Source organism: Aythya ferina (assembly GCF_964211825.1).
Source record: "Aythya ferina genome assembly, chromosome: 10".
Taxonomy (NCBI): Eukaryota; Metazoa; Chordata; class Aves; order Anseriformes; family Anatidae; genus Aythya; species Aythya ferina.
Genome location: NC_140306.1, coordinates 5,159,784 through 5,186,608, shown reverse-complemented (window position 1 = coordinate 5,186,608; position 26,825 = coordinate 5,159,784). Strand labels below are relative to the sequence as shown.

Below are 26,825 nucleotides of genomic sequence, written 5' to 3'. Positions count from 1 at the left end.
GCCTATGATCAGTGAGGGCGTTTTTCATGCTTCCCTTTTTACTTCTCTTATGCTTTATGCATCTACATAAAAGCACCACTTGCACCCGAATGTTTTGATGTGCACCTAGTACTTATTTCAATAGCAGACTGCTTCTTGGGGCAGGGGTATTTTCCCCATACCAGGACTAAAACCAGTCCCATTTTCCAATTCCAAAATTTGTTTTCTTTCCTAACTGCTCCAGTGTTCCCTGGAAGGCTCATTACAGGTTGCCAAGATCCTTCATTTAAAATGGCAAATACGCCAAACGGAGATTTGCTTTTAATGAAACGTAACTAGTGAGGCCCCAAGTTTTTCAAACATTCTTTAAAACTTGAATATTTTGTGAAAAGGTGCAAGTTTCCTCCACTCTTCCAGAAAGCAATTCCTGCACAAACCACAGTCACAACGTCGCCATTAACTGCTTTTTGTGAAAGCTTTCTGATCCTACCATAAAATAATGAACATTGGATACAGAATGAGAGTTCTCTAAAATAGGAAACATAATAAAGGTGAAAACTTTGGCCTGCTATGCTGAGCTTACACGTAACACTAAATGATTGTTTTCCAAGAAAAGGTTGTAAGAACAGAGTGACCCTTGGACTAATTTAACCACGATCTGCAACTAAGGTACAAAATCATGAAACTAGGAACCAGAGCATAGGATCTTCCTCACCTTCCTCCTTAAACATTTACTACGCAGCATGTAGAGGGATATGTCACTCCGGGACAGAGCCTACCTGCAAAGCTACAACCCAGATTTCAAACAACTTAAAAGCTTTCGAGTATTTGAGACATTTCAGTGTGGTGAGCACACAGCAGGGTTGTGAAAACACGACCAAGAAGCCATCATTATCCTTATCCATTTGCTTGAAGCATCAGTGTTTAAGTGGAGGAGGAGAGAACGCATGCTGAGATTTTTATGTCGGTAAGATCTAGAAATAGGATGGCGCTCTCAGCAAGTCTGCAGAACCATCCAAGTGGTGTGGGGAGCAATAGAAGGGGATGCACAACAAGGAGCTCCAAAGGATGCCCAGCCTTACCTTGTGCACACAGGACTTGGCGTTCAGGAAGAACAGCTCCACCGTCGTTTTGTCCTTGAGAAAGGAAATGCTTTCAATGTAGAACCTGACAAAAAAAAAAAATAGAGCAAAGTTACTTTCTTGAATAGGTTTCATCTTCCTCCCAAATCATTTGATTTCCTCAGCTTTATGCTCTCCAGCAATAAAACGGTACAGAGGAACTACAAGCTACTGCACTTCATTTCCTGCCTATTAGGAGGGAACAAGCAGAAAATTGTGGGTCAACAGCATGAAGGGAACAAAAAAACTCCTTTTGTTCAACGCATCACAGGTAGCTGACGACTTCTAATCTCATTTGCAAACCCTGTTGAGGTTTAAAGCAGCAAACCCCGTTCCTCCTATGCAGGCAAAACCACAGAAATGGAAAAGGTAACTTAAAACTGGGTGTTACAGGTTGGGGAAACAGCCTCATGGAAATGGAAAAATGGAAAGCCAGCACCCCACAAAGCAGTAGCTAATCCCACTGCAACCCACCAGCCTCTGACATTTGTGCACAACTTGCCACCAGAACAGCTTTACGGTTATACAGTTCACATACAAACAAGCGACGTTTTGCAGAGGCACGACCAAATAAAGCAATTCCATTACTGGCTGCTCTGGCCCAGCCAAGGTTGGCAGATGTGTCCTGATTTGTTATACAGCTATGCCAAACATGATGCACACAGCTGGCACTCTGCAAGCCACACACAACTTGTCTGCACACCTCTGACTCACTCAGGGCATCAAACTAAGCAGCGCTGAGACACAGAGATGCAGAGAAAACACGTCTCTAATTTGAGGAGCACGGAACTGCCAAGTTGGTTTAAGGAGACAAATTTGTGGGAACATTGTCCTGTCAATCCTTCTTTAGCTTTTTTTAAATCCTTTTAGGATTTAAAAGCAGAATGCCTGTGCTTCATTATCATCACAGATTGGATCCAGACTCTCTCACATGATGCTAGAAGGAGGTACACTTCTGTTTGCAGCCAAAGGGCTGGGGCAACCACCACCACCCCAGCAGCACAGCCCCCAGCAGGGCTTCTCAGCTTCCAGCCTGTGATACGAGAGGCCAGGAGGGCTAACACAGACCACACAGCCTGCCACGCTCAGAGACGATCCCTTGCTTTGCACCTGCAGTTTTTTTCAGCCCAGACCATCAGTCATAGCTTACTGCTGCCCTCATAAGCAGGGCAGCGTCTCCTGCTCTGAAAAGGAGCAGCACCCGGTCAGAGCTGTTAGAGCAGGAGATGGTGGGAGCCCCCGAGTTAGGGGAAGCACTCCTGGGCAGATCTGGGCGCTTCACTTCTTCCGTGGCACAAGCTGAATGCTCTTATCAGTGCAGTGCAGATGGAGAACACCAGAGCAAAGAGATAAGGATGTTCGTGGGACAACAGGCATGTTTCAAAACAAAATATAGCGTTCTCCTTTTATTTCTGATGCTGTCAGCATCCTTTAAACTAGAAGGATATTTTTCTAAGTCCTAAACCTGCATCGTACAGCTCTTCAGCAGCTGAGTGTGCCATATGAAAGATTTACATGACCGGATTGAGTTTATGCAAGCATAAAAATAAGTATCCCCTCTCCAGTCCATGCCCACTCACTCAGACCAAGGGCTGCCCTGCAGCTGCATCCAGCGGGGTCACCTTGTGCACGGCCAGAGGTGTGCTGGTGCTCGCTGCCCATCACCTGCACACCGCCTGTCCCTCCCATCCCTGCTGTGCTTCTCCATCCCAGCCTCCAACTGTGCATTTCAGCTGCTCTCATGGGAGTTTGACTAAAGAATAGACTCTGACAAGGCACATGTGCTCACACGAGATAAGCGTCTGAGCCAACCACCCAAGGCCTGTGCCACTGAGCAAAGGCCTGGAGTCATTTATGCAAAGAGTTGTGACAAAATGCAGTGCTGCACATTTTGAATCTGTTGGAATATCTATTTTTTAACCATAAGATAGTTTTAACATTGCTAATTCTTCCTGTATCTTCCTCCTGCTCTGCACAGGCTTCCTGCTCACTGCCCTCTTCCTTAGCTCCCAATCGCTTCTTTTGGATCTCATCACCCTGGAGCAGTTAAGTTTAAAATTAGCTTTTAGAAGTTGATCTTCCCAAGCCTACTCTTCATGCATTAACTCTTGCCCAGGTCTCTACACACCCCGTCCTGCAGAGGAACATCTTGCAATGGAGAGGGCAAAATTGGACATCACAAGGCAACGACATCAGCTCCAACCACAGAACTGCCAGGAGGTGACAGCTCAGGTGTGAGGTCATGGTAGCCCCCAGTGGGCAGAAGGCACCATGTCCAGTCATATATTTTAGTTTTGTAGGTCCTCAAACAGTGAATACTTCGAGGAGACCATCAACCCTTCTAAAATGTGTTTTTTTTCCCTCCCTTTCCTGAAAAAAGTGGAGAAGGGGGGAGGAAGAGAAGCACTTAACTCCATCACAAATAAGCACGTATTCAGCAAAAACAGAGCGCCACTTGGTGGAACCAATCTCTCCATGTCTAGAGTGCAGAGGACATGGCAGGGCAATGGTGCCAACTGACCGAACTGCACAACAGGCTCTGCTTTGGAAGTGCTTCAGGCAATTAAGCACACAAGGCATAAATCTTGATAGGGAAAGTGAATGAGGTCAGTCTGCTCTCATTTTCCTCACAAACTAAAGAAAACAAAAATATAAACTCTAACAACACTAAGAATATGACGTTTGGTCTTTTCTGCCAGCACAGCTCTGTCTGTTACGGGCCTGAAAAAAAACACATCCTAACCAGCAGAGCTTTGCCAGCAAAAGTCCTAAAGTAATGCAATTACTTTGACCAAAATCATCCCTTTGCCAGGGATTTTATTTTCTCCTAGGGACTGGTTGAAGCTGTGTGAGCAAAGAAGCCATCAGCAATCCCTTTCAAGTGCTGACAAACCTTAAGTAAACATAAGAACATGAAAAAGTGTGATTGTTTAAACAAACTGCATCAAAATATAGCACTATTAAAGACAAGTCAGACAAATAAAAGATTTTAAAAGGGGGTGATTTAAACAAACAAAAAGGAACAATGTGCTAGTACCAGTTTAAAAAGTAGCAGGTTCCAAACTACCTGATTTCATAGCTAAACACAAAAGAATGCAGCACTTACCTAGGACTTAGTCACCCTTTAAAAATAACGTATCGGTTTGACATTTATTTCCTATATCACTAATCCATTCCTTTAAACAAAAACCGCTGGAGATAAATGAACCAAGTGGGTACTGTTTTCTCTCTGGAAACAATTACTCACCTAACAGCAAAATACAAAGTTGCTGGACCTGGTTTCTTGGGCAAGTCATGATCCAGGACTCTGTGGTCCAGCTGCAGCCAGACGCTCTGACCTCTGCAGAAACAGATTGAGGGGATGGTTACAAGTAGGAAGGGAAACGTGGAAATGTGTTCTTTCCAGTGCATGTTTACTCCAAGCATTACTTTAAAAAAATTGCAAAATTTAGCTCTGAAGCAGGCAAACAGTTCAAATTCCTTCCTCTTTCCCTAACTTCAGATGTTGACATAATTCACTTTTGAACATTAGGAAACACTCTTTACAGTTGTATTTTCAGTTGTAGCACAAAAGCCATAATATGATGTCCAGAAAAAGAAGCAGACCCTTCTTTGCTATAAATGGGGCGACTTCCATTGACTCCTCGTGCACAGCAGGGGGATCTGATCTGTAGCAAAGGGTGGCAGTTTGCATGCCTCTAAAATTGGCCTCTTCAAATTGAAAAAAAATGAAATTGGCAACAAAATAAAAATAAATAAATAAAAAATAATATAAATAAAAATAATAAATTAAATCCCTCAAGTCCCAGTAACCTCCCTCATGACCCTGAAGCCTCAGAGCAGCCCAAGAGCCTGCTGCTGCCCCCAAATGTTGGGTCTGCCCAGCCACGGAGCATGGGTGCCCTCCAGAGGCCACATGCTCATTCCAAGCCCTGTGCACCCAAGGGAGCCTCTGGAGTCCCACAGGTGGTTTTGGGGATGCCAACAGCTCTTAGCTAATCCACTGGCAGCACTTTAAGGGAGCTCGCCACGAGGGAGCGCCAGCAACCAAAGACCTCCAGCAGAACTTTGAGGCAGCTCTTGAAAAAGCCGTGTGTGAACAGCAGTCTGAAGGGATTTACAGAAGAGCTGGAAGGTGTCTTGAAGAGATGAAAAGACAAGGATGTGGCAAAAATACTCAAGATGAGAGCAACTTAATAATATCCTGCCGCAGTAAGGGGTCCAGAGATGAGTGGCTACTACCACCCCCGTAAGCCCCAGCAGCCAGTGCTGCCTCTTCAGGGTGACCCCAAACTCAGCTCAATGTGGTCTGTAGGTAGAAGCTCCCATGAAAAACACCATAAAAGTGGCAGCAGAGAGAGCAACAGGGACTAGTATTATTCTCATTGGACGAGAAAAGGTTTATTTAGGGGTGATATTTATGCACAACTCCGTTTCTCCCTCTACCTTCAGCTGTTTTGCGCTTTCAGGGAGCTGTCAGGTAACACTGCTGAAGATGCCAGCCCTTGGGGAGCTGACACCCTGCTGGGCTGCACCCTGCACACCTGGGAAAGCATTTTGGGGCAATTCTCAGAGATCCATCTAAACAACAGCCAAGATTTCCATCAACCCAGCTGCCTCCATCCAGCAGCAGAAGCAGGTTTCTGGCTGCAGCACCTTGCCCACCCCAGGCAGCCACCATGGAAGCTGTCAGGGGGTGCAGCACAGCTCAGGAAGGGAGAGTTGGGCATTTACAACATCTGCTGCTTTTGTAGTTCTTTTTGGCAGGCTGTAGAATAGGTTGGATATCTAAAAGCAATAGGCAAGCAAAAGGAAAAATTGTTTACAGGAAGCCTACCTTCATATTTCACAGTTCAGGACATTTGGGTTTAAACAACTCGTTGATAATGCATTGAGACTAATGTGGAAAGCAATACAAGCTATTTGTTTCAAAAATAAACCCAAATCCTTTTTGTTATTATTAAAAGTGCAGAGTGGGGAAGTTGGGGGCGTTCACATGGGAAATTATTTCTGAATCAGCTTTTTCATCTTGTAAGATGAGCGTGAAAAGTGAAAGTGTCAGGCAGGGATTTTACAAGTGTTTTCCATTTTATGCCAGCCAAATATTTTCCAATTTTTTTTTTTTTTTCCTGTTTGGTACCTTCCTCTTTCATCATCCAAACAGCACAAGCAAAAGGGAGGAAAGCCTTTCTTCAAAAAGGCATTTTCCATCACACTGAGCTGCCACAGTGTCTGGGATAGGTTTCACTTTGCAATAAACCACAGCTCTTTAAAATGAATTAGCATACTTACGTATCATCTATAAAAGTTATCCCAAAATATTCCTTTTCTTTCAGGTTGAAGTGTGAGGCCACTAGGTCCAGTAACTCGCGAGACAAAAGCTTGGGCTGTTGAAAGATTCAAGACCATTTTATTCATTTCAGTTCAGACCTTTCATTTAAATAATCTTCTCTGCAAACACTGACACAACTGCAGACGGCATGTTGAAAGCATGCCCATTAATTCCACTTCTCTTATTTGCTAGATCTAGTAAGAGATGCAACATCTTTCTTCAAACAGCATTCACAGCTCAGCCCTGACTGGCACTCCTTAAAAAAAAAAAAGGCATGGAAATCTGGCAAAAAACTACTGCAAATACTAACAAACTCTATACAAACACTAGTGCAAAAAACTATTACTTTTAATCAATTACAGGACAAATTAGGAGCACAGAGAGGAAGGTGACAAAGCATTTATAGAGGTCTGGGTGACTTGGGAGCTTAAATCTCCACTTTAACAACTGAACTGGTGGGACTTCAGAGCCCCAACACAACTTTTTCAGTGGAACTTCTGCATGGCTTTAAGATTTCACTGATGGTCACCGTTTTGGTGACACCCCCAGCTCCCTGCAGTGGCAGGGTTACATGAGCACTATCAGAGCAGAATAAAAATCATTTTGCCCCGGGCCTGGCCACACCACCAGTGCCCAAAGCAGAGGGATCTTTACCTGAACCAGCAGCTCCAAGTTCCTGTCATCGAGGAGATGCACCTGGCAGTGCCGGCCCTCTGTCATCTGCAAAGACAGCAACACAGCATCGTCAGAAACAGGAGGATCTGTGACCTTGCTGCTTTGCACAGGGCCACGTGAGGCTAGGACAGCATACAACAAGCCTGTAACCAGCACTGATCAGGAAACCAACACTGTGCTGGAGCTCAGCGACCTTCTGCGAGGACTTTCTGCTCCAGTGACAAGTGCAGATGACCAAGGACCGAAGAAACCTCCATCCATCCAACCCTGCAGATGGATCAGCCTCAATTTGGTCTGCTGACCGGGACCTGGTCTCCAAAAGCACATTATTGCTCTCCCATAAATAACTTCTCATGAGAAGTAGAAGCTGCTGCTTCCCCAGGATGCTTCCACACGTGCATGTACAGGTCAAGAGAAATGCTTGAACTGCATTAAGCACAGGACGAGGCGTGCAGCCTCTGCTGTTATGCCTGGACTGCTTTGGTTCCCACTTCGTGTCACATTTATCCCTTGCAATCAACATCTCTCTCCTCTTCACAGGAGAAGAATTCAGAAATAGCTGCACATTATTCTGCCCTTTTAATATCTGCCCTTTGAAATATAATACATTTCCACAAAGGCTTTTACATTATTCAAACTCTGTTCTAATTACGGGCTCCGGCCAGCGCAGGCAGAGGACCAGCTGCACGGCTCTGGGGGTGAGAGCTGCTAAAGGAAACCTGGCTTTTGTATTTCTTCTCACAGCCTTAGTGACTCGTGTTCCTGACAGCACCAGCTCCTCGCAGACTGTAAATCCTGAGCTCTGAGCAGAGGCTGAGGATTGCTCAGACGGGGGCTCCCCATGGGATTAGGCAGCAAGACGCAGCGGTTCCTGCCCTGTGATGGTGACAAGGACGGGGCTCTGCTGCAGGAGCCAGCCCCAGGCTGCTGCACACCCAAAACCTGTAAAGACTTAAATAAATGAATAAATAAATAATGAAAATAAAGCCTTCCCTCACCCAATTCCAGTACAATTGAAGAGATTTCCCCTCTCCCCAGCACTGGCCCGTTTCAGTGCGCTGCTGCATGCAGCAAGGGCTGCAGCACACTGCCTCTGCTGTAACCAGCCAGCCCCTCTCAGCCGTAAGAGGCTGAATTAACAAAGGTTTATTGTTTGAACTAATTGAGCTCATTTTGAGCAAAACCCATGAGGGAGCCTCTTCCCAAGCAGCATTACAAAAAGATTGGAGATGAATGTCTGCAGGCACAGCTCTGTCTTGTGTGGGAAGATGGAGCGAGCTTACTGGTAACAGTGCCACAGGTGCTCCTTACTAAAAAATTACTAAAAAATAGGGATAGACATATCCCTATAGACATATCCCCCAACAGACATTACTAAAAAATAGGGATATTTATAGATGGCACCGCATTGCTCACCAAAACAGCAATACTCATAAAAGGACCACTAACAGAGAAAGTCTAATTGGAGAAAATACTTCTCTTTGACTTTCTTGTTCTGCTGTCAGTGTGAATTCACACAGAAGGGCCAGATGAAGGGTGACCTCAAGCAGCTTGTGCATGCAGGGGTGCAGACCTGAGGCTGCACCACCACAGAGACACCAGCGACAGTCCTATACGAACCACAGCTGCACCCCTGCAAGGAAACACTCCCAGCTTCCTCCTCCGGGGTTTGGAAACAAAACTGCAGCATCCCCATGCTGGCTCCCAGTGAGCTCCACACGATTTACCCGCCTGCTGCACACACTGTCTGATGTCTTTCAATCCATTACGATCCCATCACGGGTCCATTTGTTACCGAGAGCTGCAGGTTTGACACTGCACGTGCATAAAGGAGCTGCACGCTGCCGTCAGTTAATCATCTCATCAGCACACCCTTCAAGGTGCTGCACGTTTCTGGCTCTGACATACTGTTACCAATCTGCCCCTGTTGTGAAGTGTCAGATCCAATAGTGTTTTTAAATCATTCCCCATCTGTTGCTCTGAGATAGCAAAAGGGTTGCCATTATTTAACTGCGAGCTGCTTTAGCTTTTTACCCAGTGAAATCACATTAATCACTTCTGACTGTTTTAATTGCCTCAGTTGTCTATTGTTAAGGAAAAAAGGGTTTCTATTATAGCAAACACATACACAAAGCCTTGTGCTGAGGAGAGAGGAAGGTTGCCTGCAAGATTAAAACATAAAAGAAATACCAGCCACAACCTGTGCTCCTCCTATTCAGCCACCCAAGGTGATCACAATGTACCTTAAAAGTAATTAAACCTCACAACGCCCCTGATGATAGGCAAGATATAATTATCCCTGGTTTTATCGATGAGTAAATGTAAGGACACAGCTTAAGAGTCTGATTTTCAGAAGGGCTGAATATTCACAACTCTGCTTGGAGAAAACCACCACCTAAATCAGCTTCCCAGTGGACCAGCAAGCTGAACCAACCCACATTGCTGCTAGGTCCAAGGCAAAGGAGAGGAGAGAGCAGGGAGCTCAAGAGGAAAGCGAAGCCCCTCTTAGCAGTGGCCCACATCATATACATAATGCAAAATTACACGCTTACCATGGGACTGGTTTTAAAACAGAATAGTATGTAGTATTCAAAGTCATCGTGGTAGTCTGCATGTAAAAACAAGCCCTAATTTTCTTCCAGCAGCCAATTAAAAAACCATGAAAAACCTCCAACTAATCCAACTCCTGAAATCTCCTCTTGAATCGGTGACTAACGTTTAATACCTGGGACTCCGGGAATCTCATCTTAAAACAACTCACACACAGCTGCTTCCCAGAATACTGGAAAGCTAAATCACAGAATCAAGGAACATCCTGAGTTGGAAGGGACACGCACGGACCATCGAGCACAGCTCCTGGCTCTGCACAGGACCACCCAAAAACCAGACCCCGTGGCTGGGAGCCGTGCCCTAATGCCTCATGAACTCAGGGCTCGGGGCTGTGACCATGTCCCTGGGCAGCCTGTCCCAGTGCCCGACCACCTCTGGGTGCAGACCCTGTCCCTAACCCCCAGCCTGACCCTCCCCTGTCCCAGCTCCATGCCATCCCCTCGGGTCCTACCGTTGTCCCCAGAGAGCAGAGCTCAGCGCCTGCCCCTCCGCTCCCTGTGAGGGAGCTGCAGGCCGCCATGAGGCCTCCCCTCGGCCTGCTCTGCTCGGGGCTGAACAAACCCAGGGATCTCAGCACTCCCACACGCCTTGCCCTCCAGACCCCTCACCATCTTCATAGCCCTCCTTTGGATGCTCTGAAATGGTTTTATTTGTCTACGTGGGCATGCCTGATGGCTGGGTGCCTGCTAAGGTGTCTTCTCCACCAGTCTGCACTCCCCACGTTGCACCAGAGCCCCGTCAAGGAGCACAGATCTGCTGGGGTGACCGCCAGCTTTGCTTGCAGGCTTCAAATCTTCAGCAGGGTTAACTAGGGAAGCCCAAACACCAACCCTCAGGCGCCTCTTGCAGACCCAAGGCTTTAGCAACCAGCACCGTGGTTCCTGCAGATGTGCAAGAGCTTGCTCCAAAAATCCCCACCCCATTCCCGATGGGGCAAAGTGCACTTCTCCTGCTTACCCTGTATTTACAGATACAACTGGAAGCAAATCACTCCCAGCCACCATCAGGGAGCAACACAAACCCATCCTGCATCAGGAACCTCACCCACGTGAGCGGTCATTTCCAAGCAGCAGCTCCCTCCTCGCATTTTCCAAGCTTTGTTCATAAGGGGGGCAGAACAGAAAGCTTCAGGGGCTATCAGAGCTGAGAGACCAGCTCAGAAGCACAGCACAAACCAGGTATCAGTGGTGTGCTCCTCTCCTGATGCCTGAAGAAAAGCTGGGGAGCTTCATAAGAAGCATCACGCTACCACAGTATCACAGGATATAAAGGATTTTGGCTCTGGAAGAGCGTCTTCAGCTCAGCAACCAGACACCCTGAGCTCCTGGAGCTGAAGGACTTGTTTTTAACTCCCCCAGTGACATGGGTGTGATTATTTCTCTGCAGCACGTCCATCTGCCTGGCCAGCTTCCTTGGGCTCTGGAGGAGCCTGGACATGGTCCCCAGCTCTGCGGGTGCAGGGCTCCTCCTTGCCCGAGCCCCAGTGCCCTGGAAGCCCCTCACAGACACGTTTTCATCTTTAATTCAGAACGCCTCGCTAATCTGAACAATATAATTGATTTTCTATTTAGCTGGACCAATCAATCATGAGCTGAGCACAGCTGTCTGGCTCAGTTAAGGGGCAGCACAAGCACCCTTGAGATATATATAGGCTCACATCTGTGTTTTCAGCTTATTCTCATTGATTTTGCATTGTCTGTGCAAATGAACAATTTGGTTATATTTTTGCAACATGCACCCAAGTCAGTCTTTTTAGAAGTTATTTTTAAAAGGCTGCTAATATTTAGGCTATTATTTAGCACAGAAAGCAGCAGCATAACATTCATTAAGTATCCCCGTATCATCTCATCCTCAGTAGGAAATTAGCAGAGCGATGCAACGCAAACATTGTTTTTGCCAATGTAATGGCAAAGCCATCCTGAGATTCAGGGCTGCTGGATTCTTATTGTTTCCCAAAATCACCCAAGAAGCAATATAAAACTCAAAAAAAAAGGGAAGGAAAAGGAAAGAGAATAAAAACCCCGTCTGATGCAGTATTACTGCAATTCTGCAGCCCCCCCTAACATAGAGGCAGATAGTAGCATTGGGCTTCCACCAAAAAGCTGATTTATTTAAATGAATATAATGAAGGAGAAATAATTCTCAGGATCTATGGCGTTATTCCAGGTCTAAGGGTCTCAGGAACAATGGGTTAAAATATCCAGAAAGATTTAGTCTAGCCAGGAGTTCTTACAAAGTGAGAGGAAGAAGTTTTGTTCTGCATTTTTAGGTTTATATTACTTTAATACTGTTCACTTAACAGCAGTCAGTAAAAGAAAAACACATTTTTTCCTCCACTTCACTTGTGACAAAAACTAAGACAAATTCTCCATGTAAAGTCATGGAAGCAAGATTTTCCGAGATGTCAGTCCTTTAAAAAGGGAAAAAAAAAAAAGTAAAGGCAGAGAGAAAAAGCTTATGTCTTGGCTGCTTAAACCAATTCACTGTAATATCCTGAGCCTGAATGTTTATTTGGGGAAAAAAACACACAGGATATTTACGCTACTTCTCTTCAGCAGTAACATCCTCCGTAGCTGAAGCCAGTTGTTACTTCCAACATTTTTAGACATTCATCTGTGTCACCACACTCAGAAACAAAAATAAGAAAAAAAGTAATGAGGGTGTAAACAGGAAATCTCCAAAAAAAAACTTAGGTCAAAAAAAAAACACAAACAGCTGACAGAATACCAGCTCCTGCGGCAGGACTTAAACCCCTCTTCCCTTCCTCGTGATAAATCCCTGTGCTTGTGCACGGCTGTCAGTGAGCACCTGGAAAATACCCGGGTGTGACAGCAGGGCTTTGCTCCCCGCAGCACAGAGCTGTAAGCTCCTCGCAGGGCAGCCACATGGAATTAAACTTCACTGCCCAAGCAAGTAGATAAATGCTATGAATGTTTAGGTAAGGAAAACCCCACTGCTGATCCACAGATGAGAAGAGGGGACCATTTTCACCCAACAACCGTCCTGCACACAAAGCTTTCAGCATCAGTTCTCCAAGAAATCACACTGGTGTGTTAGAGCACAGCTTGCAAAAACCGGATCCCTCGTTCCTGAAACAGGCACGGCCCTCAGAGCAGCTCGAGCAGTCCAGGAACTAAAGGAAATCTTATGGGATTGTAAAAAGCAAGAACTATTTCCCCCCAATTTATGAGATGCCAGCCCTTCAGCACACAGACCCAACCTCCCCCAGGTCGGGGACATGGGGACCCCCCAAATCCTCACCACTTTCTTTTTTTGACTGGTGCCCAAGAGGCAGCAACACTGCTTTGCAGGTGCACGAGCCCAGACAAGAACAAGCCCCGCACTTAGAGGATTTCATCCCCAAATCCCTACCTGAGCTGCAGTTAACCGGCTATAAAGCCACGCCAGTAATTTCCTGTAAGGGTATTTTTGCCAAACCTTTCTTCTGTAACTCATAAGGCTGTACCAGATTTCAAAGCTTGCTATTGAAGCCCCTACGCTGACCTCAGATTTTCATCAGGATTTAGGTGGCTTTTTTTGTGCTTTTTTTTCCCCTCCTTCAGCCATGAAGGCATTCTCGAGCAGATCCTCAGCTGCCTTAAATCAGCACTGCTTCTCTGACTCGGACACAGCCGGCTTATGTCTGGGCTGCAGACACGGCCTGGGAAAAGGAGGAAATAAGATGCAAGAATGTATTGCCCTATAGAGCTGCCCTAACCAGGCACATCCCAGGAAAATACAAGCAAAGGGCTGTCCCTCTGGAAGGAAGGGGCCTGTGTGCTGCTGAGGGGGAAAGCAGGGAAGAAGTTGTGAGTTGTAACGCTTTATAAACGACCTCAGAGTTCCCTGGGGTGTTTACTGGGAGAGCAAAATCTCACCGTGGTCCAGCGCTCAGGGTCACATGAAGCTTTCAGGAAAAAAAAAAAAAAAAAAAAAAAAACAAGGATTTGGTTTTATACCAGCATTCCTATGAAAACTTTGTAAAGGATCCAAAAAATGCCCGAAACGTACCTCTCGCCGGCCTTTCTGCAGGCCATGGCTGTGGGTAGGAGCCCGTGGGTGGGAGATGGGCAGGGGTGGAAAAGCACCGAGGGGTAGGTCCGGGAAGCACCACACACCCTGCCTCGATGCTGCCCCTCTAAGCAGGCAGGGCTTGGGGCTGAATACACCGGTCTCCTCCCAGCCTGATCCCTTTGAAGGGCACAGTTTCTGCAGCCGTGCAGGGAGCAGCACGCGGCTCCAGACACGCCGCCTTCCCTGTCCCATCTCCAGGCTGTTACAAAGCCTTTGGCTGAAGTCCTGGCCCCAGGGAGTCAAACTTTGGTGTTAGCTTCAACAAGGCCAGCATTTTGCCTTAAATCATTTGCTATCTTGCCATTAACCTCAACAGAAGCCAGGATCTGCTTTACGTTAAATAGCTGGCAACGCACTGAGGTGCCTGGCTACATCTTTCACCCTTCGTGCTACAAGCAAGACACCTCAGGACCCATCTCATGCTGCCAGCATGGCTCCAGTGCTGCCTCCTTCCTCTCCAAGGGCTGCAGACCTCCCTCTGCTCCTCATCCCAGCAGGAGCCAGGCAGGGATGGGGACCTGCTGAAGGCTGGCCTTGGATCACGCTGTGCACAGGAATTGTGTTTTAAGACCAGACAGGCTGAGGTTACTCACTTGAGTGCAAGCTGGTACAAATGCCCCTTTGATGATGCTCTCCAAGGAAATGTTGGCTCTGCGTGAAGTTTGGCAAAGAGTAAGAGATAAAACACACTGCCTGGAACCGGAGCCTAAAGGCTCTCTGGGTTGCATGGCACCTTCCTAAAATAGCACCATGAACTGAAGATATGAAGACAAAATTGGCTCCTGCAGAGCATCAACTGACTTTCATGTTCTGGCTCAGCTGGGGGGGCTGACGGAGTCTGGCAGAGCAACAGCCCAAGCGCTCTCCCCCACCGCAGGCGACTGCAGCTTTCGGGGCCAAGCGCCAACACGCTTTCCCTCTGAGCCTCCTTTTCCCATTTATTTCTTCTTGCAGGGCACGGCTGATGTAAAGGACTCTTCCACTTGTCTGTATTTTACCGATCATTTGCCGATTTGCACAGGATTCAAAATAAAAACAAGAAAAGAGCAAACAGGAAACTTACGCGCAGGCCTTAAAACTCTATGGCTAGTCCTAAAAAATCAGGAAAATTAATAGGAAGCAATCAGCACAAATCTGCCATAAACATCAAGTCAATGAAATACTTCATCCAACATCTGCTTTCCTTGGCAGAACTCTGCTAACAAACCCGTGTCTGCTAGGGCCGTGCTTATCTCGCTCTGCGCCGCTGCACTCGGGTCATTACCACGCATGGAGCCCGTGGAGATGTTTTGTTCCCGGGCACTCTCCTGGGAAGCGAGGGGAAAAAAAGGTCTCAAGTGAGCAGAGCTTTCCTGGCAGCACCTGTGGGAGGCTCCCGGAGCTAGCACAGTGCTGGGCTGCCCTCTTTGCTTCTCCACCACCACCCATAGGGCACCTTCATCCCTTCCCCATCAGGGTCCTCGCACCCTGTTCATCCTCCAGCCCGGCCCTTTCCTCCCCCTTCCTCTCCCTGGACTTTTCCAGCTGCTCCCGTGCTTGGCAGGGGCCCCTCAGGAAACCCGGCCACCAGACGTGAGGTAAGCAGGAGGCAAAGAAAAATATCACTAAGGGCTCTATCGCACGTCCATGCGAACCTCCGAGCCACCTGTAACTTCTGTGAGCTTAATAAAAACGCACAGAGCAAGCAGATAAAGCAAGAAAAGCCTGAACGTCTCAGTTGTTTGGATTAACCCAAAACCCTGAGCATCGGCTGTGTGGTGGAGAGGAGCTGGGCAGGGCCAGCTCCGTGCCAAGCACCCCACCAAGCACCCTGAGTTTTTGGGCAGCCCGGGACTGCTCCAGGCTCAGTGCTAAAGCAGAGCGAGCTCTTCTCATCAGAGCCTCTTCCTCGACAGCCACTGACGAGCTCCATGTGCACTTCTGCATCCCCACCGCCAACCTCAGCAGGTTTTTTTGGGGGCAAGGGTGGGAGCCCTCCTGATGAGACATTTAATAATTAGCAGCTGAAAGGAGCTACTGTGCCAGGCACTGACTGCCTTTTTCTGGTGACTTATGAATTTGTGCTTTGTTCAGTGTAAATGGTATCTCGGAGCAGCCTGTAAGGGTAATATCTGAAAACATGTTTTTTTTCTGTAAGCAGAAATTACAGACCTGCTTTTCCAGTGCTGCAGAGCTACCCGAATAAAGCCTGGATTTAGCCCTTTCCTAAAGCAGCCAGGACAACACGAACAACAAAAGCAGGAAAAAGCAGCTGTAAATGCCGAGAATAAACAACCAGCCCCTCACCTCCCCAGTGGAGTGCAGGGAGAGGCACCAAAATTGTTGGGGACTCATCTGTCAGAATCAAAAAGAGCAAGCAAAAAGGTTGCTGAAAGCAAACTCACTTTGCTCTCTGCTGTTTTCTGGCTGCCTTCTCTCCTGCAAGCGCAGCTCCCGAGCTCTGCATTATCTTTAAGTCAGCAGACAATGCGACAACAATAAAAAAGAAGTTATTTGCCTTTGCCAAGCATCAGAAATTAAAATACAGCCTCTTACCTCCAAGCCACACACCCTGCTGGATTTAAAAGGACTGGAGAAACCTGAGAAGTCCCCAACAACAAGCGTGCACTCAGCCTTTGTATTTTCTGTACATTCAAGCTGAGGAAGAAGGGAGACACGATCCCGGACTTCTTCCGTTGCCATATAATCTCAAGGAAGTGACCTTAGCATTTGTTGCTTTGATTACAGATTCAGAAACAAAAGCCCTACCAGCGTGAGTCAGGGGACACAAGAGGTTGAAATGCAATTGTTAAAACCAGGGGGTGGGGGTGAGCAGGGAAAGCATTACAATGATTTTTTTCCTTTGTAATATTAACCCCTTTATCATGAAAGGAAACCCAAAAAGCAGCTATTGACCGCGGGCATGACACAGTGCCCACCTCAGGGCAGAGGAGCTCAGCCCCATCCACCAGAAGTTGCTCACAAGCAGAGCTGGGCTTTCAGGACCAGCTCTCCAGCTCCACAAGTTTCAGCAGATTGTGTTCCCGAGCCTGGGTAAAGTAACACGCAGCAGGGGCAACAAACTCGGGGCTCTCATTGCTTCCTCACCCCTCACTGCAGGCACCCAGGCACACATCGCACGGCATTTTCCAGGTTCCCTTCCAGGGCGCCCCTCGGGAGGAGCGCAGACCCGAGCTGACACTTTTGGCAGTCCATCTGAATTTGTTCTGCTGCCAGGGTTGGTCTCCAGGGGTGCAGTTTGTGCTGGTGGAGGCCCAGAACAGTTCATCCACCCCTCTGCGGGGCTGCTTTCTGCATGCGGCACATGGGGCTGTGCTTGGAGCACGGCCAGCCCCGCTCTGGCACTTCAGCCTCTGAGACCTCCCACACCTCTGGGCGTCTGACACAGCAACGAGCGAGTCAAAGAGCACAGGTATTGCAGAACCAACTCAGACTGCTTTCTAAGACTGCTTTCATTGAAAACAACCCCCCCACCAAAAAAAAACAAAACAACCATGAAATAGAAACCCCAAAGAAACGCACACAAAGAACTCCAGGATGCAGCTCCTCTGCACCACGCAGTCCGTTACCCCCAGCCAGGCACACCAGAGACATCAGATCTCAAATTTACACATGCATTTACTTCAAAATAGAAAACAAGAGGCTGTTCCTCCTTCAGAAACACAGTTCAGCAGTATTGATCAGCATTTCGGCACAGAGCAGGCAGGAGCTCTGGACGGGCACCGCAACTTAACTGGATGCTCTCCTTCAAAGATCTGCGCTCCCAACAACTGAGCAACCACTTTGTACAGAAAGGACAAAGTATGAGGACTTCTCCACCCAATTTTTTATAAACTAGAGATTAATAATTTGAATTATAACAGGAAATTAAGTTTGACAGCTGGAGGTGTCTCGTCCTCCTTAACAGAGCAACCAGCTTTTATCAATACCCACTTCTACAAACAAGGACTTCTTTTTTCCTTCATGGTTACTTTGTGTAGTATTCTCATGCTGTTTCATGACTCCAAGAGCTCTCAATTTCACAAGTTTCATGAAAAAATCATGAGCTGGCCCCACAGGACCAAGGGTGCCAGTCCAGGTCCAGCTGGCTGCTCCAAACAGCACCGGCAAACTACGGGGTGGCAACTGAGACAGTTTGGGAAAAGTATTTCAGAGCAACAGGCTTGTGTTTATCTCCAAAACACAGAATCCAAAGCCACAAAATAAGACGGAAAATAGAGAGTGAGTCATTTTCCCTTAGAGAAATGACGTGAAGGTTACCTGGGTGGTGCCAGCTTCTGCCCTACTGGAGCACCACCAGGGACAAGAATAGTTGACAGAGGGGAAGGGCAGAGCTCCTCGGAGGATCAGGGAACTTATACAAACGCACATCTGGGTGTGTAATTCAGCTGTGGGCCACAGATATTTTTTAAACTAACTTCCCTTCTCATCTGGAGAAGAAATAAGAGTGCCAGGAGGAGGTTGCAGCAGCCGGAGGACGCGAGCATCCCAGGGCACAGCACGCCCCAGCTCCATTGGTGAGCAGCTGCAGCTCGCTCGCTGTCAGGGAGGAATTACCCACTTTCACTACAGCTTAGCAAACACACCGACCTGCAGGGCTGCTGAGTGCGTGTGCCCAGCCAGATTCCCAGAGGGCTTTCTCCACACTTTCTCTCCCAAAACAACCATGGCAACCAGACGCAGCCAGTCCAGCACCAGGCAGGCAGCTCCACGTGGGCACAGCAGGAATCCCTGTGCCCAGGGCTGCCACCTTGCTGGAGATCACTCCCCTTGTGCTGCTGTGTCTCTTTACAACCTCAGTTCCCTCCTCGTGCACTTCTGCTCTTTTTCTCTACCTGTTTTCCCACACTTCCTCACAAGCTGTGCTCAGCTTGGAGTAGGAGCGGTTTTGACATCTCAATGGAGCCGTTTGGTTTTATTCTTGTCTCTCCTCTTTCCCTGCTTGCCCAGCCTGCACATCTCATGCCGTGCACTTCTCGTGCTGCCCTTCCCTGCTCTCCCCATCTCTCTCCTCCCACCTTCGAGCCCTTTGCCTTCCTCTCTCCCAGGAGCCACCCACCCACACGGTGCTCTCATGCCCACCACGTACCCTCCACGCAGCCCACCTCCCACATCAGCTGGAAAACCAAGCCAGGAAGCCACAGTCTTAAAATTAACATTGCTCGGGTTGTCAGGGATGGCTTCCACTGGCTAAACAACGGCACATTGGGGCTATTCTCAGCATTTTGATGAACCTCTGTCTCCGCACCTCTCCTCCCCAGCATGCAGAGTTGATGCACGTTTAAATGGAGGGCAGAGCATTAGCAGGGAAAAGTGTACGTGAGTGTGTGTGGGAGGGTATTTAAGCTAATATTTTCCAGTGCTGATAGCTTTATCCTCTTTGCAGTCTCTGCGAATGAACCGGTCTCCATCTGTACAGAAGATTAGAAGAATTGCTAATCACTAATTATGACCCAGAGGTTTTGAGAGCGATGCAGACTGTGCAAGGATGGCCTGATTTTCAGAAAATGAGGAGACAAAGATAGCACGGTGTTATTTTAAGCACACGGACAGTCCATCCGAGATGGCAAAGAGCAGCAGTGGCAACGCTAGAAAAGGAGCGACAGCAAGCTAAACACTCAGAAACGAAGCATGGAAAAAGCAGCGTGTGCCTGAACTACTTTCAAGTTGCTTTTTCATGACGCTCTTGTCCAAGCTGGCCAGACTGCAGAGAACTGAGCTGGAGATTTATACAAAAACATTCGTGTAGCAGCACTGTCGTACAAGAGCTGGGTTTTGAGAAGTGGCGCCAGCGACATTTGAAATCCAACAAAGTCTGCGAGCTGCATCAGGTCATAAAAACATACACACACAGGCTGGAGGGGGCAGTGAATGGAAGGCACTGTCTGAACCTGGCACCGGGACACCGGGGAGGAAATGAGGTGAAATTCACAGTCTAGTGATGAAGTTTGGCTGCTGGGGAAGAGGGCGGAGCGGCACGAAGCCTTATTTTTGTTTGAACAAACTCAAACTGAAAACGCTACATCGTGAGCTCAGATGGAAACACGCCTGGCAGAAACACTCAGAGGGCTGCTTTGGGAAGAACAAAGATGTAAAAGCAAGGCTGAGTCCCTGCAGGGTCACCCACCGTGTGTCACGTCCCTGCTGCAGGGGGCTGCAGCCGGCCCCAAGGCATGAGAGGCATCACAGCACTGCCTCACACCCCTCTGAAATAAAAACTGGCCTAGGAAAGCAGCCAGAGTTAATTTAAAAATAAATAAATAAATTAAAAAGAACCTCCAAGTTCATTGTCAGCACTTCTGTAAAGAGAAGTTGAGGTGTGGTAGGAGAGGAAGCGTGGTCCCGCTGCCCCAGCCCTCTGCGCCGCCCCATAGGAAGCAGCAGTCAGCCGCTTCCTCTCCTCCGCCCCAGGTAGGCACGGGACAGACACGCACAAGGCCCAGTGACTGTGCCTCGTCAGCAGGTTTCGCCCTTAGCCCTGAGGAAGTGACCTTCCCGAGGTGGAAAAGCGCTTTGTCCCACGAGCCACGTGAATCGGAGTTACTTTCACAGGCGAGACCGGCAGCCAAATCAGCGGTGGGACAGGGCCTGACCTGGGGGTGCCTCCACACCCAGCCTCACGCCCAGGAGATGTGAATCGTGTCTCCCTGTAACACATCTCCTTGTAGTTGGCATGGAGAGGGCAAGCAAAGCACCCTGAGACAGAGGCCAGCCTGGGGAAGTGCCCAAGCTCAGCGCTTCCCCACACCGTGCTCGAAACAAGGCTAAAGAGGTGACTGAAAGGCTGCTTTGTGTTGTGTTTCCTGCACGTAAAGCTACTCAGGCAGGTAAGGGCTTTATGCTGGCAGAGGATTTGAGCCCGGCCAGAGGGCTGTCCCACGTGAGAGCCCCTGCACCTGCCTGCTTCGGAAGGCACAGGGGAGAGCGGGTGCAGGAGCAGGGAGGTGGCGGTGTCTTGTCCCTGCTGGGGCTCCAGGAGAGCTCAGGACCCCCGTGAGGCCAGCCAGTGCTTCACTGAAGGACAACTCACCAGCCCAGGGAGCCTTCTGCTGGCTCTCCTTCCACCACAATAACTTGGAGGCGATTACAAGAACAGGCAGAGCTCCCCATTAACAGCATCCAACTCACCTGACAACAGCCACTGATCCCCAGAGCAACCTGAGCCCCAAGCAGGGACCAAAGCGACCTGCAGCCCCTGGGGCTGAACAGCACGAGGACCTCTCACCTCCCCCTGCACGCCCCGAGCACACAGCTCAGGGACAAAGCTCTGAATTTATCCCCGGTTTAATCAAACCATGCACGTTCCCTGGAGTCATCATAGAGGGCAGAAGTTTAGGCATAAGCTCCTTTAGATACCACCTGGGATCTTCTTCATACGTGGAACGTGACTGTAAAGGAACCCAGAGAGGAGCTTTCTGGTGAAGCCAAGGTGAAAAAGGATTTTGTTAACACCTGTCCAGGTGCTGCTATTAATGAAAACACAAGGAAGAAAAGGTGCTTTCACGCAGCTGCACTGACTACAGGACTTTTTCACTTTTTTACTAACTTTTTCGGGGTTGCGACACCCAGCCAGGCTGGTGACATGGAGAGCAATGGGCTCGGTCCTGCTTCCACTGGAATCAGCCGGGACACTGCCAACATTTTTCACAGCAAAAAGCCAAGGCTTCAGCACAAAAAGCAATGTGTTACGCAACCCAAGGAAGAGCTGCAGGGCATTTTTTCAGCCATCTGTTTAATACACCCCGAAATTACCATTAGGAAATTCCTGACATTAAGATGTGAGAGCAGCTTTGTTCCTGCCCATTCCCTCTCTCTGGGACACGGCACAGACCGCAGCAGATCCTCGGCACGGGGAGCACAGGCACCGGGCTGTGTGTGCCCAGCACCTGGCTGTGCTCTCAGCATGGGCAAAGCACCCCCAGACCCCGTTTGGCATTACCCATTCCCTCATTTTGCCCTTTTCCACATCACTTTAGGACTTTCCACCACACCAGGCAGTGATGCTGTCCATAGAGGACAGGTTAATTCACCAACAGCCACCAGGACGCTAACTCCAGACAGAGGTGCAGTCAGGCTTTGTTTCCTAAAACTCTTTTCACTTTGAGCCAGGCTCTGAAGAGAAGCAGCTGAAGAACACAGCCGCTGTCAGCCGTGAGATGCACAGCTGCATTTGAGCACTTAGAAGAACTTTATCACCTTAAAACTGTTCTCTGACTCCTGGCATACCTTACAGCTAAACACAACGGATCCCTCTGGGATTAGATAGGTACAGAGAGGTCCCTTTAGCACAATTCCCACGTGGAAATTACACCTTGGTGGCTACGAAGAGCTGGTGTGCTGGGAGCTGCGCAGCTCCCTTTATCACAACACAGCAGGGAGAGAGCGGGGAGAAACAGCTTGGAAATATTCACCACAGCCAAGCAAACACTCGCACTGACAGCGTGATGGGACACGCAGCATGTGCCTACATGCGAGACAATAAATACAGATGGATAAAAATAACTGCTGGCAAAAGCAGGCTCCAAAGAAAGTTACCTGGCACTAAGTGCCGCTGGATGTGACTGTGCTGCATTTTCTGCCCGCGGGAGGAAGCCCCCAGAAGTAGTGAACTCAAAACTCCTCGCAGCCCCCTGCTGACAGCACCCACCCCACGACCCCAGCCACGGTGGCATTACAGCCTCCTGCTCTCAAACAAGAGACACCACGCAGCCGGCGTCCCCCACCACGGCCCCGTGCCGCTGCCGGGACCCCGCAGCAGGTGCCGCACCGTTTCCCCCCGTACCTGGTAGACGTCCCCGAGGCCGCACCATGCCCGCAGGGCTTGGCGGCATGCCCGCAGCCGGCCCGCGTACCACCGCCTCAGCGCCGCCACCGTCACGGTCCAGACGAAGCGGCTGCCTCCGAGCAGCAGGTCCTCCACCCCGCACATCAGCACCGAGGCCATGGGCTGCTCCGCTGGGTGATGAACGCGGCTCCTCCACCCAGCTGCCCCGGCGCTCAGGGTGCTGGCACGCCGGCCGGCGGGCTTTATAGGGCGTGCGGGGAGCCAGCTCCGGCCTCGCAACAAAACTCCTCTTTCACGGCGCTTCCTGGGCAGGCTCCAGGCATGCCCCGGCGGCGGGGAGCCAGCGGCTGCAGTAGCTCAGCCCCACCAGCAGCTCACACAGCAGCCTTGTCCTCCTGAGCCGCTTACGCAAATCTCCGCTAAGCTCCGGTAGCTGCCGCTCTGTCGTCTAATTAAATTTTAACCCTTCTGCCATATGCCCCGACAGCAACAGCCCGTTTCTGTGCCGCGCTGAGGGTGGTAAGGCTCGGAGCTCCACCAGGCTCCCAGCAGCAGGGCAGGCACCGCACGGCTCCCCGTAACGCACCAGGCGGGTGCCACGGCCACCGACACCTCGTTATCTGCCACCCGGGGAGCGGAGCTGTCATCGCTTTCTCCTGCCTGATCCTGCGCTCGAATTAGACGCTGAAATCCTGTCTCAAAAAGCACCTTCGGGAGCAGCAAGTGGAGGGGGAGATAAGAGCAGCACAGCTCCTGCAGAAAGAGAGGAACAGAGGCACCGACGTCCTCAGCTGGGATGGCAGGAGGTGCGGAGGGTGCAGAGCTCCACGCCTGCTTTCTGCATCCCGCACCGATTCAGTGCTCAGCACCTGCTGTTGAGCATTTTGCTCTCCTGTTAGACAGCTCCATTAGCACACAAGAGAAATAAAGCTCCTTACGCTAGCAGCGCGCTTCACAAGCAGAGCACAGTGAATAAACACTGAAATAACAGCCCACGAGAGCACCCAGCCTCGCCTCGGTGGTTGGTAGGGAATTCAGCAGCGCTCTGCCCTTCTGGGGCAGAAACTGCGAATGCCAGCAAGCCGCACCCTGTGTTTGGGAGCTCCTTCCTAGGGAGCAGCTCCAGGAGGAAAGTCAAAGGGCAGCGACCTTCTCACAGTCCCTCAGGGGACCTGAGGCTTCCTGAGCCTAGTGGGACTGGGGCGGGGAGGGATCCAACCTGCCACCATCAGCACCTCGCTGAAGAAACCATTCAAAGAGCAGCTTTTTGGTTAAAAGCATGAGCGAGACAGACCCCTGTGTGAAAGGAGCATGTTTGTGAAATGAAATGAGTGAGAAAGGAGCAGAAACGGCTGTAGTAAAGGCTGCACGGGAGCTGAACCTCCCCTATTTGGATCTTTGAAGCTGTCTTAGCAAATATCCATGCAGTTTTCTTCCTGTTCACTCCAGTGACAGTCAACTTCACTTTATGGAAAACTTGGGGACATGGCTTTGGCAACAAGAACACAGAAGCACAAGCCTCTTGTTTTCGCAGAAGGCTTTGGCTGGCACAGGCTGCCCCCATGTGAGAGCACTCAGATCACAAAGACAGTGGGAACCGTGGCGGTGTTGGGTGAGCAGCCAAACCCCAGTGCCTGTCCCCACTCCACCAGCACAAACCAAAAGGCTCGTGCTTGGCACCAGAGCAGACAAGGAAAGCCTCCTCTCCCTCCAGGTTACTCATCACTCCTGTGCTTAGGGGACATGAATACCAGTATGAACGTACAAAGGAGTTGGTTTCCCACTGGGAGAGCAGTGACAACTATCTGCAGACAATTACTGCAGTGAGAGGCTCGGCCGTGGTAATGCCATTGCCTCGGATCGCCAGGAAAACCTCCCATGGCATCTGTGTGCTGCAGTCAAGTCATCTCCAAATTTAAATGCAGAAAAAAAAAAGAAAATCCAGTTTCAATCACTTTCAAGTTCCATTTCTAGAAGAAAGGAGCTTTGTAGTTAAAGAAACAGTGCAGGGAACGGCCCCAGCCTAAGCCAGGAAAATCCAGCCAAGCCACTCTGAGAAGTTTAAATGTTTCTGTTCTGCTCTGTTGCCTTCAGTGCCTTTGTTTTCCTTATCACCTCATTAAGGAAAAAATTAAGGATGGGGATTTTCTCCTCCAATACAGAGGAAGGGATCTTTATTTCAAGCAGGGCTATGATCCATGGTGTTTGGAAGTTGAACTGGTGAGGTTTGCAGCTATTCCTTACGCTGCCATCCTACCGCATCCCTGAGACTGCCTCAGATGGCGCTGCCAGCCGTCCTGCCCACCCACACTTGGTTCCCTTGCGCACACTGTGTCCCCACAAAAAAAAAAGCAATAGCTCTGGGTGTGCTAGAGCAGGGCAAGAACCTTCTCCTCACCCTTGCTTAAGGACCATGAATACAGAAGAGCTTCCTTCCGTCCTTCCTTCTTCAGAGGATGTTCAGCCTCTTCCCCTCCTGGCCCGTGCCCCTGAGCAGCCCTCCTTGTCCCCACACGCTGCTCAGAGGGACACTGCTGACTGCAGTGACCTTTCCTTCACAAGAGCACCTCGTGCACCTCTGCAGCTTCCTCCCCAACAGCAGTGCCCACACATCACTGCACGCTTGGAAAGCCAAATCAGTCTCAACCCCTACTAGAAATTTGAGCAAGACAAGGTGACATCTCCAAGGTTGGAAGACAACTGCCACGGAGCTGGAAGGAAGATCAAGGCATCTCGATTCTTATTGCTGTGCTTCTGGATTGTTTTCTGAACTCCATTAGGTGAGAAACAAGCCGCGCTGAGCGAGGGGGAACATTAAAGGCTAAAACTCAGCTGATCAGGCCAGGGAATGCAGCTGGCAGCATAAAACCCAAAAGCGTTGTTCTACCACAAAGCATCACATCAGAACAGGTTCAAAGCACGCTGCAACTGGGACCAAAGTAAGAGCCTCTGAACCTCAGGCATTGCATTGAACACCCCCAGAATAAAAAGGAGCAAAGTTTATAATACAGAGAGGTGAATGCAGTTTGGAATAATGTTGGTGTTTTAATATGGGGTGGAAGTGGCCATTCAGATCAAACTGTCTTCTGTTGGCTTCCACATTGAGAACTTGATTGCAAGTGGGTTAATTTGAAATACCTAAATAATATCCACGCTCCTTAAAGGCAGAATAAAGATCACAGAAAATTCATCATGGGAAAGGCAGCAGCATGTGCAAATGGTTTTCAAAGGTTGCAGCAACCAGATCTCTATTCTGTGAGGGAAAAATAGCACTTCTATCCCAGGAAAAGGCTCTGTAGATGTACCGCTTTCAAGGAACAGAAGAGACAGCTACTACAGATCTATCTGATCTACAGCTGTACGAACAACGGGGAATTCATTTCTGCTCTGGAGTCAGCCTACACAACAGGGATCTAAGGACAGCATCACTAAAAGGATTGCAAATTGGATATGCAGCAGATTCATGCTTCTCTTTGTATTATTGATTGTATTCCTGGAATAATAAATACTGAAAGAGAACAAAGGTTCACCACCAGCATAATAGGAAGAGATCTCAAGGGGATTCTCTGGCCTCTTGGCATGTTACACTCTGTGACATGATGCAGGGAATGAGGGTACCCCAATCACTGCTTCTCTTTCCAAAGTCCTCCATATGAAGTTCACATGGGTACATAATACACGTACTACATCTGAGACCACGGGACAGGAACATCCATTTCCCCTTACATCTACAAAGTGGTATTGTCCCCAGGTACAGACCCGTGATTAGATGTAGGGAAAGGACGCACGCCCAGTCCCTGGGTAATGGCATTAAGGCTTTGATCATTTCTGGTTGGAATTTTCTGCAGCAAGAAGTGAGTTATTGTGCAGATGCACCGAACGCTAATTATACGGGCTAGCAGATGTCTGTCTTCACCACTGCTTTAAAACACACTTCAGACCACAACTTTTCCCTTATATTGCTTGAATGTGATTGGAACCAACATGCAGTTCTCTGTATAGCGTGCAGCAAAGGCCGGGAAACCCAGACAGCCCTTGCCAGGTTACGAGAAGCAGTTCTGGTTTGTGGTGTCACTGCTTGGGATCTGCTTCTGCCCCACTGCTCAGGGCTCAAGGGTTTGAACTCTCATGTCCTGGGATGGTCTCAGAGCAATGCTGAGCCCAGCTGCAGCCCTTCTGGGACCCAAAGGCTATGGGGTCCCAGAAGCATCCACCTGACTCCCTGAAGTGACTTCTCAAAAATCATATT

At 49.1% G+C, this 26,825-nt stretch overlaps 1 protein-coding gene across 7 annotated transcripts in view; it reads right to left on the bottom strand.

The window, feature by feature from the left end:
* Nucleotides 1-26,825, bottom strand: part of FRMD4B (FERM domain containing 4B) — a 114,386-nt gene that overhangs the window by 50,286 nt on the left and 37,275 nt on the right. For 3 of the 7 annotated variants that reach the window (XM_084530875.1, XM_084530878.1, XM_084530879.1), the window contains exons 2-5: nt 7,087-7,152; nt 6,393-6,487; nt 4,348-4,440; nt 1,062-1,146 (exon numbers count right to left, since the gene is read on the bottom strand). In XM_084530875.1, coding sequence (XP_084387001.1) covers nt 1,062-1,146; nt 4,348-4,440; nt 6,393-6,487; nt 7,087-7,152 — 339 coding nt within the window. Of the gene's footprint in view, nt 1-1,061; nt 1,147-4,347; nt 4,441-6,392; nt 6,488-7,086; nt 7,153-16,175; nt 16,184-16,326; nt 16,394-22,573; nt 22,935-26,825 lie in introns of those variants that run through there. The other 4 variants (XM_084530874.1, XM_084530876.1, XM_084530877.1 and 1 more) reach the window with 4 other exon arrangements.